This window comes from Truncatella angustata (genome assembly GCF_020726525.1).
Source record: "Truncatella angustata strain MPI-SDFR-AT-0073 chromosome Unknown BKA67scaffold_7, whole genome shotgun sequence".
NCBI classification, from domain to species: domain Eukaryota; kingdom Fungi; phylum Ascomycota; class Sordariomycetes; order Amphisphaeriales; family Sporocadaceae; genus Truncatella; species Truncatella angustata.
The window spans coordinates 1025358-1037795 of record NW_025763387.1 but is presented as its reverse complement, the minus strand read 5'-3'; the positions used below and the strand labels follow the sequence as shown (position 1 = coordinate 1037795).

General features: G+C 51.6%; 6 protein-coding genes across 6 annotated transcripts; 3 read left to right on the top strand and 3 right to left on the bottom strand.

Moving 5' to 3' along the window:
* The first annotated feature begins 953 nt into the window (after window positions 1-953).
* BKA67DRAFT_367523 (pyridoxal phosphate-dependent transferase) lies at window positions 954-2469 on the top strand. The gene is made up of 3 exons (XM_046096464.1): window positions 954-1106; window positions 1163-1457; window positions 1532-2469. Exons 2-3 carry the CDS (start codon window positions 1228-1230, stop codon window positions 2340-2342), a joined length of 1041 nt encoding a protein of 346 aa, XP_045955064.1. The 5' UTR covers window positions 954-1106; window positions 1163-1227; the 3' UTR covers window positions 2343-2469.
* A 385-nt stretch (window positions 2470-2854) lies between these two features.
* On the bottom strand, window positions 2855-4164 carry BKA67DRAFT_681627 (uncharacterized protein; the record flags this gene model as incomplete). The annotated part of the gene is made up of 3 exons (XM_046108924.1): window positions 2855-3244; window positions 3298-3794; window positions 3871-4164. 3 exons carry the CDS (start codon window positions 4162-4164, stop codon window positions 2881-2883), a joined length of 1155 nt encoding a protein of 384 aa, XP_045955063.1. The 3' UTR covers window positions 2855-2880.
* A 1231-nt stretch (window positions 4165-5395) lies between these two features.
* BKA67DRAFT_522071 (mitochondrial distribution and morphology proteins-domain-containing protein) lies at window positions 5396-7725 on the bottom strand (the record flags this gene model as incomplete). The annotated part of the gene is made up of 2 exons (XM_046098341.1): window positions 5396-6843; window positions 6894-7725. The coding sequence occupies 2 exons, from the start codon at window positions 7723-7725 to the stop codon at window positions 5396-5398; spliced, it is 2280 nt and encodes a 759-aa protein (XP_045955062.1).
* A 618-nt stretch (window positions 7726-8343) lies between these two features.
* On the top strand, window positions 8344-9722 carry BKA67DRAFT_575167 (uncharacterized protein). The gene is made up of 4 exons (XM_046103479.1): window positions 8344-8788; window positions 8850-9042; window positions 9195-9299; window positions 9389-9722. Exons 1-4 carry the CDS (start codon window positions 8463-8465, stop codon window positions 9557-9559), a joined length of 795 nt encoding a protein of 264 aa, XP_045955061.1. The 5' UTR covers window positions 8344-8462; the 3' UTR covers window positions 9560-9722.
* BKA67DRAFT_575165 (uncharacterized protein) lies at window positions 9723-11741 on the bottom strand. The gene has a single exon (XM_046103478.1). The coding sequence runs from the start codon at window positions 11641-11643 to the stop codon at window positions 9955-9957; it is 1689 nt and encodes a 562-aa protein (XP_045955060.1). The 5' UTR covers window positions 11644-11741; the 3' UTR covers window positions 9723-9954.
* Window positions 11742-11964: 223 nt separating this feature from the next.
* On the top strand, window positions 11965-12332 carry BKA67DRAFT_661514 (uncharacterized protein; the record flags this gene model as incomplete). The annotated part of the gene is made up of 3 exons (XM_046107827.1): window positions 11965-12076; window positions 12139-12252; window positions 12310-12332. 3 exons carry the CDS (start codon window positions 11965-11967, stop codon window positions 12330-12332), a joined length of 249 nt encoding a protein of 82 aa, XP_045955059.1.
* Between the last annotated feature and the right edge of the window lie 106 nt (window positions 12333-12438).

Genomic DNA, 12438 nt, shown 5'->3' with positions numbered 1-12438 from the left:
CGGAGCAGCAATATATCAAATATGTACGAAAAACACCGAGCGTGGCCTAGCGTTTTACTCAGGGGTCGAGTCCTTGGCGGTATTGGCAGGGGTTGGCGGTTACCGGCAGATAAGCTAGTATTCAGCAAGGACTAGCACTCAATTAAGTAGTTGCGGATCCGTACATGATACGAAGAAATGTGATTTTACAGTACCTACTCTCTCGTGCTAATTCTTCCCACCACAATCGCACAGTACAGAAATCAGTTTGGCCTACTGTTCGGGTATCCAAACTTCCCAAGCCTTTCATTATGGTGTTGTGCTGAGTACCAGGTTACGCGCCACACACTCACCAGCAATGTTGCAGCTCTAGCGTTGTAATGTTGTCCTGGGACAACCGGAATGGGCTCTTAATTGCACCGGGAAATCACTACAAGGAATGCAACTGAAACATCCAGCATCGGCGCTCAAGATAAATAAAAACACCTCGCGTTCAATGTGTGCACCACTGGTGAGATATACTGACCAACGATTATTCCTGTATGAGAAGACAGCGTTTAAGGAGCTGCTGGTGTCTTTCGGGTGTGCTTCCGGCGGCGTAGGAGCTAACTGCAAATCGATGAACTTCTCTCGTCTCTAAATTAGCGTGCCGTTGACACTATCCTCAAGGACCGGCAAGCCGCGGCACAGTTCATATTGCTCTAAAGTGCACCACCTTTCCAGATCGCAACGCGCTGAAACTAAAGCTTGCATAGGCTAGTCGCAGTTCTATAACGAGCAACCAGTGCTGCTGTCGGGTACGATGGTTTCACGGATACATGCAGCCCTTTGTGCTTCCCAACTTCCCCGCCTACCTCGTAGTTCGACACTTGACAGTTTGTCCATGGCAAACAAGCTTTCGTCGGTTTGCTTGTCAACTCTTATCCTTCCTATCTACAGATTTCCACGATCGACCGTGATCAGGTACGGGACCAATTCCAAATCTGGGAGGAGGACATTTCATTCCTCGAAAGTAAAGCTATCAACGATGCCGTCTACGGCGGAGGAGACGGCCTATGAAGCAAATGGCGCAAAGCCAGCCAGCACCTGGCTCGGCCACCAGGGGGCGGCCCAGTTCGACTTGAGAAGTAAGTCAGCCTGATTCTCAGTTTTAGGTACATGCTCGAGCAAACATAGTTTACAGCATGGGAAGTGGGGAGAAATTGACTGCTTTTTGTAGGTGACACGCAAACAACACCAACGCTGGAGATGTTAAAGGCCATCGAGGTCACTACTTTGGATGATGATGTCTATGCAGAAGATCAGACCACAATCAGCCTTGAAAAGCATGTGGCCGCGCTTGCAGGAAAGGAGGCCGGCCTGTTTGTGCTTTCTGGTACGATGGGAAATCAGTTAGCTCTTCGGTCTCTGCTCACACAACCGCCACATGGTGTGCTCTGCGATCATCGAGCCCATATCATAAAATACGAAGCCGGAGGGTAAGAGATATTTTTGATTTATTTGCGGAGCAACGTGCAGGTTTTTTTTTTTCTTTTTGGCTGACTTTGAACAGCGTTGCATCGCTCTCTGGGGCCCAATGTCAGACTGTAGTGCCGAAGAATGGGATCCATCTTACCCTAGAAGATATCCAAGAACATGCTGTCACTGACGACGACGTTCACTCGCTACCTACCAGGGTCATCAGTCTGGAGAACAGCCTTGGCGGCATGATCATGCCTCTTGAAGAGATCAAGCGGATATCGACATGGGCTAGAGAGCACAACATGAAAATGCACTTGGATGGCGCACGCCTTTGGGAGGTGGTTGCATCCGGCGCCGGTTCATTGGATAGTTTCGCATCGTACTTTGACACTGTTAATCTCTGCTTCTCTAAAGGTCTTGGAGCGCCGATCGGCTCTATCATCGTCGGATCGAAGGACATCATCAAGCATTCCCGATGGATGCGGAAGGCTATCGGAGGAGGACTGCGCCAGTCGGGTGTCGTGACGGCCGCAGCTCGTGTCGCTGTCGACAGGACTTTCGGCAAGGGCCCCAACGGCGAAGGTGGCTTGTTGAAAGAGTCGCATCTGACCGCGAAACGTGTTGAGAAGATGTGGACAGTTCTGGGCGGTACACTTCAACACCCAGTTCACACAAACATGGTCTGGCTTGACTTGCAGTCCATGAACACCACCGGTGCCCGAATCACCGAGCTCGCAGCAGAGCAGGGACTGAAGATGTCTGGAAATCGGGTGGTTACCTCGTACCAGGTTGGCGAGGAAGCGATTCGAAGGTTGGCCGCCGTCTTCGAAAAGATAGCAGAGGACAAGGCAGCCGGGTTTGTTACCGACGGAAAAGCCAAGACTGGTATATATAGCAAATAATGAGAATCGACCAGTCGCTGGAGGCTCACTAGAACTCGGTTGGATGGCGGTTTGAGCTCAAGCTTCCGTGACCGAAGAGTTGAAGTGGAATATCGAGCCATATCAACAATGTCAGGTCATAAGAATTTTACATGTGTGGGTTTCAATATCTACCAGATTACTATTTCGGCCGATGCTGACTTTCAAAGAGCGTCTCTACTGGCCCGCAAGAATATGGGTATGACGAAATAGACAAAGTTCAGGTGTGATGCTTGACATGATGTATCATTCATATATCTGTCTATTACAGCCTTTTTTGAGTGTAAGATGAGCCACTATCCTGCCAATTCTCAAGATCCAATATGCTGCCGTGGAAGCCAACTTATTACTACCAAGTCCTTGAGTGATATGCGACGCAATATCAGTGATACCCAGCCGTCATCTAGTACTGCGCAGAGGTTGCCTGAAGGATGTCCAAGGCGTCCTTTGTTACGATGGTCTATCTAGGTACTTCTTTTCTTTGTTCGGTCGATCGGCAGTGCGTATCCTACTTTTGATATCAAAGTTGGTAGCGGCGACATCGCTTGCAAACGATCATGCCGCAGGTATTGCACTCAAAAATGAAATCGGACATGTCGTGGTGACAGTTCTCGCACTCGTCTGAACGGCGGCGGAACTGCCACTGATGCCTGCGCACCTCGCAACGGTGGTTTACCTGCTGGTCTTCCACCTCCGGGTCGAGCCCCAGCTGTCCCCACGCGTCCAGGATGAGCTGGTCGCCACCTTCGCGATCAAGGATGTCTTCGGCCTGGGCGGCGACGATGTTGCGCTCTTCCCAATGAGGACACTGGCAGATTCTTTGGCCATCCGCACCTCTCCACGCCCCACCGCACACGTAGCAGAATTCTTGGCCACATCGACAACTGCCATCATTAGAAGAAGCACCGACTGAATGGATTGTAGAAGTTGGACTCACGTCATGTGATTACAACCCGTGTTGAGTTCGACGAGAGTCTGACATGTTGGGCACCGCTGCCAGCCTTCAGTCAAGGCCATCCCCAAGACCTGCTGCGATGCCTCATCTCGGGGACAAACGCCACCATGGCTTGCCTGCTTGCAGAGACTGCACGTCAGGTCCCCACACTTGCGACAGGCGGCAGTATCCCTGAAAATGTCTCCCGGCGGGATGAAAGCGCTACAGGTCGGGTTGCTGCAGTAGGTCTTGTCCAAGGTCTCGCGTTCGACCCTAACCTCGTCAGACTTGGCGAGGAGCTCCGGCCCGTCGAGCTCGGCGAAATCCCCCAGTATGTCAGTTTCGATTCTGTCGAGCCTGAGAAACTCTTCGACACAAGCTCGGTCTTCGGCATCGTCAATGGGAATAGGCTGGTTGCAGCATCGCGGTGGGAAGATAATGCCTTCTTCGAAAGATAGACAGACGGCAATGCGGAGGCACGTACGACAGTAGTGATGGTCCTGCTCAAACCAGCTTGGTTAGGTATCTGACATTCTCAGTATTAAGCGGCGCATCCCGGTACCGTGTAAAACTTACGCAAGGCAGTTCGAACGCATCCTCAACAGCAAGGGCGGTGAAGCAACCGATACAGCCATGAGGCGTGGGGGGCAGGGATGGAGTTCGAGGAGGTGTGTCCCCCTCAGTCCCAGCGAATCCCCATCCGAGAAGCTGCTCCTCGATCTCGGCTCGGAAGAGATCTGCCGCCTCTTGGTTGTCTGCACCACCGTGGGTGTGGTTAGCAGTTGCGGCCGAGCTAGCCTGGAATGATTTGATCTCCCAAAGCTGTAGCTGCAGAGCCAGCTCGATGGAGGTATCCTGGGATTCTTCCATATTGAGTAGCGACTGGAGGAGAAGCTGTTCGAACTATATTAGCACGAAATAATACCGTATTTGATCGAATAAACGGAGGTCAGCTGCTAATCACCTACCTCTAGGGAATATGTGTGGCTGTTGGAGGTAGGAGGTTGAGGAAGCTTTGAAGTCTTCGGAATACAACGATTGGAAGGGATTCCTTTTTTGATAGGTCAAGACGCGACAGGCAACTATTTTCTGTACAAATGTTGGCAAATGAACTGTAAAACGGCGGTTGTGATCGCAACTTACCCTATCTGTTGTTTGGTAACCAAGGGAACCGCAGAAGCGAGTTGATGAGGATAGGCAAGTCGCTGACACAACAGCTTTCTGTGTTATTTACTTAATCATTGACGAGACAACCTAGTATGATACAATAAACCAACGAAGTAATGTGAGATAGGTTGAAATCACGTCGAAACACAGCAAAGATATACATTTGATCTATTATTTACCTGAACACTGAGCGTAGGGGTCCACATCATTCTGAAGCCTCAAGATGTGAGAATAGAGATTAAAGGAGACTTCATAATGATACATACCTGGAAGTTGTTATAGAGACAACAATGAATCATGGACAGTGTGGCACAAATTACATGTGTGAGAACTAAATTCATTCTTCAGGCTTCCTCAGACCACAAGTTTTATGAACAAGTGCTTTCGACTTTCGATGGATCACCGCTTACCGGATCATATTTTGAGAAGTGATAGAGAATGCCAGGAGATTGTAGTGTAATGTAAATACATGGTGTGGCTGGATAATGGGGTAGACCTGATGTGATCACAACTATGAGAGCATACTACGTGATGTGTTGTAAACGATTCACCTTGGTAAATTGACTCTCAGCTGGGAATTTCTTCCATTCTTTTTCTTCAACAGCTCACTTCAAGACGTAGAGAGTCGACAGCGCAGCATGTTATATTTTGTGGATAGCTTTGAATATTTGGTGATTGCATTTCTTCCCTATGTATCGTATAAGATAGTGGTATTCCCATCCACTATTACCTCAATAGTGAGTAGCCCGAAACGCCTGACACCTGATATTTGCCCTTCAATAGAAACCAATTTAAAGCATATCATGAGAGAGAAGACCCCATCCCGTTGTATACACAATCCTTTTCTATAACACAAACTCCGTATTGAGCGAGGAGTGAATAGGCGCTTTTCAGTGGCTGATTGCCACTCCCACACTCTTTTTCTAAGAGGACATTATACAACGCTACCTGCCATACCCATGAACAGAGCATGGGCCGCCAGACTGAGCGTCCAGAAGCCGACCTTCTTCATTCGCCTAGTGCGACTCTGTTGGTCCTCAACATCACGTGCGAATGCATCGTACACCTCGGCGGATACATCATTCATAAGTCCACAGTCGTATAAGGACCAAGCACCATCAAAATCAGACACACGCTTTACAATGCGGCAACCGATGGGAATGTAGGTCTTCTTGGCGTTGATATATGCGACGATAGGGCGTACCAAAGCCTGATTGACGTAGCCCATTTGTGTGTTGAAAACAGGAACAGTAGCTTTGACGTCGTTCAGATGAATGCGGAGGTCCATTACCAGATATCGAGGCGGTTCGCCCTCGGCTGGCACTGCTGATGGCGAATCGTTCTCAGGCCCTGGTGGTGCGGGCAAGGCTTCGGGTTCTTCTTCGTTGACAATCGGTATCTGTGCGGCCTCCTCAAACGTGCCGCTTCGCATGAATTCCTCACCCTCGTCTTGCAAACGGCGCTTACTCCTGTCCAGGATCTGTAAGTAGCGATTCGAAGTGACTGCTTCTTCGAGACGATCGTAGAACTCAGCCACTACTTTGGTGATACTATCGTCGTCGTCTGTCGGAAATGCGATGTCGGCCACAATGTCCACGTTGCCTTCGTATATCCATCCGAAGGGACCTTGATCACCCTTATTCAGGTGATCGATCTTGAGACCATCAATTCGGCAACGGCTGAATTTCTTCCACGCATCTGGTTCACCAAAATCGTTGGCAGCCCTTTCTTGACCCGCTGCCACTCCGTGAACTTGGCGGGGATGTATGGTGAAAAGCGAACCGTCAAAAGACCCGGACATATGGCTCGCGGACAGGAGGTCATAGAACAAATATTGCTTCCGTAGTTGTGGAAGCTCGCATGAGTAAATGCTTACTGAAAATGGGCGGAAATCCCCTGGTTGGTGAACCGTGACAAGCAGATCTTCAAGTTTGAAAGATTCGATCTCGAAGTCACCTGGATTGTGTTCATGCCGGTATGATAGGGGATCCACGTTGTCACCAGACCAGTGGACATGGGTCCTATCGATGACGCCTCGGACACCCTTGATTTCAACGTCCTCTAGTGGTCCCTTGCCATTCCACCATTTTGCGAACGACAGGGTGACGTTGACCGTGCTTAGTGTCACATCGAACTGGGTATAGTTGCCATCATCTTCCTCCGTCGACTCCTTCTTTTCCTTCTCTGCAGCTGCTACAGCAGCGGCACTTGAGGGAGAACCCTTGCTGACTGAAGATCTGGTCTGCCCAGGTCTTCGGGAGACGAAGACATTTCGGAAAGAAATAACACCATCTTTCCATCTTGGAACGATGGCAGACTCGAAAATGACGGTTAGACCAGCAGATTCAGTTAGATAGTCACCAACTTCCTTGGCAAGCCATTCTATCGCATGTTAGTAATCACATGATGATACGTCTCAAATTTGGGCATACCTTGAGCAGAAACGGTGTTGACGAAGAGGAGAAGTCCAGACACAAATGTCGTCGTACCAATAAGAATCCATGCTAGATGGCCAAAGAACAAGAAGGACAGAAAAGCTCCCCATTCATCAGTGTTCCATGGTCTCATACTCCGAATGGAAAACCACTTGAACCGAACCTTCATGCGTGACCAGAAACCATTTGCGGCGGCCAGCAGCTCTTCTTTTGTAGGCCGGTGCGGTAGATGGACATTCGGGAGGTGAAAATAGTTTGATATGTAGTTGTGATGCTCCTCCGGTCTAGCTTCTCGAGCTTTGGCGTCGGGGTTCGGTGTTGCTGAAGCTTTTGCAGAGTCTTGCCTGGCATGTGATGCGGCCGCGGACTTGGTGGATTCTGCGGAGGACTTGGTGGACTTGGGCCGCCTTGAATGTGTACCGGGTCTTCGCCTCCCTCTTCCCGTGTGCACATCTCTCGTCCACGCCTGTCGTGCTAGTCTTAATAAATCCGCCTGGTGAGTCCCGCTCCCGTGGATGGCGGAGTCGGCTGCGGCGGCACAGGAGGATACCACGGTACTCGTGGCGGAAGTGGTGGGATTGGTGCCTATGAGCAGAAGCCCGCCCGAAGCGAAGCTTCTTCGCACATTGTACCCATAGACCTTTGGGGATTTCGGCAAGGCCCAAGACGAATGAGTCGAAGTGCGGCGGAATGTGGTGCTCGAGTGATGCGGTGCCAGGTGATTCGAGGGAGCAGACCTCGAGGACACACGTGTGCTGAGAAAGTCGAGCGAGTCGTAAAGGGATCGCCAAGCGTGCCGCCCAAAAAGCGACGTTCTAGCTGTAGACATTGCCAGAGCTCATGATGATCTGCAGTGTTGAACAGGCAGGCCGATGTCGGAAATATGGTGGAATGAGAACAGAATTAACACATTACAATGGGATATAGCCAACGTCGAAACGCACAGGGGCAGTGACACGCGACGGGTGGGTTTTTGGGTATGTATAAAGCTCTAGGTCTAGGATCAGAACAGCATGATATGGTTATGGTAGGCAGATCAGGGTATGGCAGGATGGCAGCAAAATCTCGTCATTCCCACACCCACGCCCATGCCAACGCCCATGCCCATGCCCATGACGCGCTAACGTTAGCAAGCCGTCGGCTTTAATTCTGTCGCGCTATGCTCAAATCAAGAGTCGGGACGAGGAAAAATGAGAAGAGAAAAGAAAAGAAAAGGCCCCACCCCAGAAAGTCAGTCGAGGGCCCCAGCTCGCAGGTCGGTTTGCCGGTGGGCTGTTTGAAACGGTGCGCTGCGTGCATTGGCACTCGGGGGAGGTGCCCCCAAAAAAACAGCCTAACGTCCATTGAAAGCCTTTGACAGCTTCCTTATCGCTTATCAACCTCTCTTAAACGGCCCCGCATCAAAATTATTCTTATTCGTAGTCGGGCGGCGGTATGACATTAGACCCCGATCTGCAACACTTTTTTTTGGCCGACCTCATTGACGAGCAGACTTCTTTGCGAGCAGAAGTACCATACAATCCTCCGCGCCCACGACTCGACTTCCGCAAACCCCCCCCAGCAACCATGCCTGCACCAACAGCCCTCAAGGCGCCCGAGGCCGCCGTTCAAGACGCACACGCCCCTCCAGCATTCCAGGTGCCCCTCCCCACGCCCGCCCAGGACGACGACGATGTGCTCCTCGACGCCGACGCCATGAACACTCTCGACACATCCGCCATCCTCCAACCCGTGCCCGCATCAGACAACACAATGGAAATCGACGAGGAGTCGAGACCGCAGTTTGCCCCCGCCAAAGACCACGCGACTCTTGTCCGAGTGGAAGGCCGCAAAATATCTATCCCTCCACACCGCATGACCGCGTTAAAAAGTGCCTGGCCAAAGATCTACCCGTATGTCCCGTTTTGGAGCATGACAAGCCCATGCGCGCCCAGCTAACGGAACGCTACACAGCCCGCTCGTCGAGCACCTGAAGCTCCAATGCCGCATGAACGTCAAGAGCAAGGCCGTCGAGCTCAGGACTAGCAAGCACACCACCGAGGCCGGCGCGCTGCAGAAGGGCGCCGATTACGTGCGATGCTTCACTCTGGGGTTCGACGAATCAGACGCCATTGCCCTGCTCAGACTGGATGATCTTTACGTGGAGGTATGTATAAATTGCAACCTCCTATCCTTCCTTGTCCGAGGTGGCACTCGCCCGGGACAAGCGAGACTATCCGTCAGGAACAACGCCGAGTCACCTCGGGGAGATGAGTCATCGTCATGGAAAGCCCGACTAATTGCGCCCTGTGTCTCTAGACGTTCGAGATCAAAGATGTGAAGACCCTGACTGGTGATCATCTGGCGCGTGCTATTGGACGTATTGCCGGCGCGCAGGGAAAGACGAAGCACGCAATTGAGAATGTGAGTTTTTATTCTATTTATTTATTTTACTTGTTTTCTTTTGTGTTTCACGACAACACGCGGACTCGCAGCTGACATGGGGTATTTAGGCGAGCCGAACAAGAATCGTGCTGGCCGACAGCAAGATTCACATCCTCGGTGGCTTCAAGAACATCCAGATCGCAAGAGAGAGCATCGTGTCGTTGATCCTGGGCAAGCAGCCTGGCAAGGTGTATAACGGTCTCAGAGTCGTTGCATCGAGGATGAAGGAGAGGTTCTAGATGGCGTGGACGAGGAGGCATTCTATTGCATGAAATGAAAATCATGGGCAGGCGTTCAGGGGTAATGGAGTTTCAGAGCGAATTGCTCTCGGTAGACATGAAATCATATGAGACATTTCTGCGTACTTGCGCTAGAGCTAAAGAATGAAAACAACAATTCGACATAGCACTTCAAAGGGTATCATACTCGTAAAACGCCTAACCACAAAATCTTTCCGCCAAGGTGAACCACCCTCCGGCCCTCATCAGTTCGTGACATGACAATCCGCAATCTGCTCAAAAGCCAACCTGCAATGCTTGCCTTTTGACTACCTGGTGACCTTGATAACGAACGCCATTAAGCAACCTACCATCGCCGAGCATGGTGATTCCTTCACTCTTCCCCAGCACGCCTGTCACTGTGCATCTTTGACATGCACCTCCAAGACATCCATGTCTTCGAGGTCGAGATCCTTGATCTCAGTATCTGACTCCAAGATCTCGCCGTCCAAGACGACTTCGACAATCTTGTCGCCAGGCACCTTCGCGGTCTTGCGGAAAGCAGCAATGATCTTGGCGATCGGGCAGCTTTCGGGTACCGACCTTTTCTGGTCCTCGTAGGACTTGGACTTGAGGATGATCTTGACCTTCCTTTCCTGTGGGGGCTGCGGGAGCGACTCGTCGTCCTCAGGCTCGTCAACGATCTCTCCGAGGTTGCGGCGACGCTCCCTCTCGCGGTCGATCTGATATTGCTTGAACAGGTCCTCGGTCCAAGCCTCGAAATGAACCTTGTTCCAGCCCTGGAATCCCTCCTGGAGGCTCTGCGACGTGGAGTAGAGGTTGCCCTCTTTATCTGGCGTCACGCCCATTCTCTCAAGCGTGAGCAGCTCGACGATCTTGGCGCCTTTCCACGTCAGAAACATGCTGTTGAGTACATCCGCACTGATATTGGAGTCGTGTCGCACTTTGCCACGCCACGACTCGACCACAAGTGTTAATGGCTTATTGACCTGTATCCTCAATCGCAAATTAGAGATGCCCTCCAGGCGCGATTCCACAAGGATCTCGGCAATGGCATCGCCCCGACTTTCGCGCGCCTTTACCTCTTCGGCCCTCTTTCTGGCCCGCTCCTGCGCGGCTCGAATATACGCAGCTCCGACATCGTCAGCAGGAGGCGGTGGGTCGTTGCTCGATTGCATCATGTCTTCACCGTCACTGTCATGATCGACGAGGCCTGGAACCGGAACATCGAAGTCATCATCCAATATCACTGTGACTCTCTCTCGGCCCCTTGATTTGGTCGGTGTACATGTGTAGAGATCATCGTCGCTGTCCTCGAGGGAAATGACTTGGGTAGCCGCCGGCAATGAAGACTTTAATCTGGATGAACGTGAGGTGATTGGTGTGGATTCGGCCGGAACACTGTCCCTTGATCTGCTTGGGGATTTGGCGTCGACCCGCGATGCCTTCCGCGGCACAGGCGAGGTCAACATTGAGGCGTCCTCGTCGTCACTCGATATGTTCATGTGAGTCCGCTTGGAGCCGCGTCGCCCCCTCTCTGGTCGCTTGCCCTTCCTAGAACCTGTCTGGATTTCAGACGATTCACGGGAGAGTTGCTCCTCTACGTCTTGATCTTCCTTGACAAGGCGCTCTCTGCGCGCCTTGTCCTGTTTGGCAGCCTTCTCGGCGGCCTTCTTCTCTCTCTCGTCAAACCATGTCTTGTCCCTGCGCAACTGGAATAAATCCAGGGCACTTTCTTCTTTGGGCTCGGCTTGTGTTACAGTGGTCTCGGCGACGGACTTGCGCGGCACGGTGCGCTTGAATGGTAAGCCACCCATTTTTTGTTTGGTAGCTGGGCAGTCTCGGTAAGAGCTAAGATGCCAATGTTGGGCCCCGTTCTGTCGATCTGCAGTATGCTGACATGTGTCGTGTAGCTGTGCAATGCGATGCGACGAAAGAATGCGACAGGGTCCGCTACGAAGGGTGGGATGTCTGCGAAATGGGGTGTCTAATAAGAAGCGGGAGTCGCAATGGGGCGCGAGTCGAACTTGGCTTGTTGATGAGGTCGCAAAATCGCTCAGGCAACAAGGTGGCCTTGGCAGCATAAACAGAGCCTTTTGAGGTTCATGTTATGCTCCTCGAAGATTTGGGAATTTCTTGAACGCGAGGTACAAGGACAATGGGCACTCGCGTATCAAGCCCCACTGCTAAATTGGTTGTCGAGTTGGGGAAAGTGCACTGTGCAGCACCCAGGCAGGCCAGGGGTTGGGCGGAAAGAACCCGCGCCCTGCTGTTAGACTCCCTGGACTGTGTAGTTGAGGCACGGTGGGGCATCCTGACTGGAGAGATTCAGGAATATCAGGTCAGAGCAGTCCAACTCAAATCAATCAACACAGTGACATCAGCCCCAAAACACAACCAAGGCAATGGAGAACGGCACAGCGGGACAAGGTGAGGGCAGAGACCCCTCGGGCTTTTTGTCACAGCTACATGGCAACCCCGTCACCGTCAAGCTCAACTCTGGTGTGGTTTACAAGGGTGGGTTGAGCCTTCAAATCTCATATCGGGGGGCACATATCCACTGACAAAGACCTCTGTAGGAGAGCTTCAATCCGTTGATGGTTACATGAACATCGCGCTTGAGAAGACTGAGGAGTACGTCAACGGTGTGAAGCGGAGGACGTATGGCGATGCCTTCGTTCGAGGCAACAATGGTGAGCGGACACCGGCCTCATTGGACAAACATGAAAACTGACAGAGACTACTTTTAGTCATGTACATCTCCGCAGATTGATCTCAGCAGACTTCGAGCGGTGTTGCTGTCTCCGCAGAAAGTTCCCTTCACGGCACGCATCGGGATCAGACATGTCTGACGTCTACAGTGGCCTGCAAGCAGTATT

Bases quoted from the DNA above. Each gene is read 5' to 3' on its own strand.
- BKA67DRAFT_367523 (XM_046096464.1), top strand. From the start codon at position 1,228: ATGTTAAAGGCCATCGAGGTCACTACTTTGGATGATGATGTCTATGCA. The intron at 1,458-1,531 runs GTAAGAGATATT...GACTTTGAACAG, and splicing joins ATAAAATACGAAGCCGGAGG to CGTTGCATCGCTCTCTGGGG.
- BKA67DRAFT_575167 (XM_046103479.1), top strand. From the start codon at position 8,463: ATGCCTGCACCAACAGCCCTCAAGGCGCCCGAGGCCGCCGTTCAAGAC. The intron at 8,789-8,849 runs GTATGTCCCGTT...AACGCTACACAG, and splicing joins GCCTGGCCAAAGATCTACCC to CCCGCTCGTCGAGCACCTGA. The intron at 9,043-9,194 runs GTATGTATAAAT...CTGTGTCTCTAG, and splicing joins TGGATGATCTTTACGTGGAG to ACGTTCGAGATCAAAGATGT.
- BKA67DRAFT_575165 (XM_046103478.1), bottom strand. From the start codon at position 11,643: ATGCTGCCAAGGCCACCTTGTTGCCTGAGCGATTTTGCGACCTCATCA.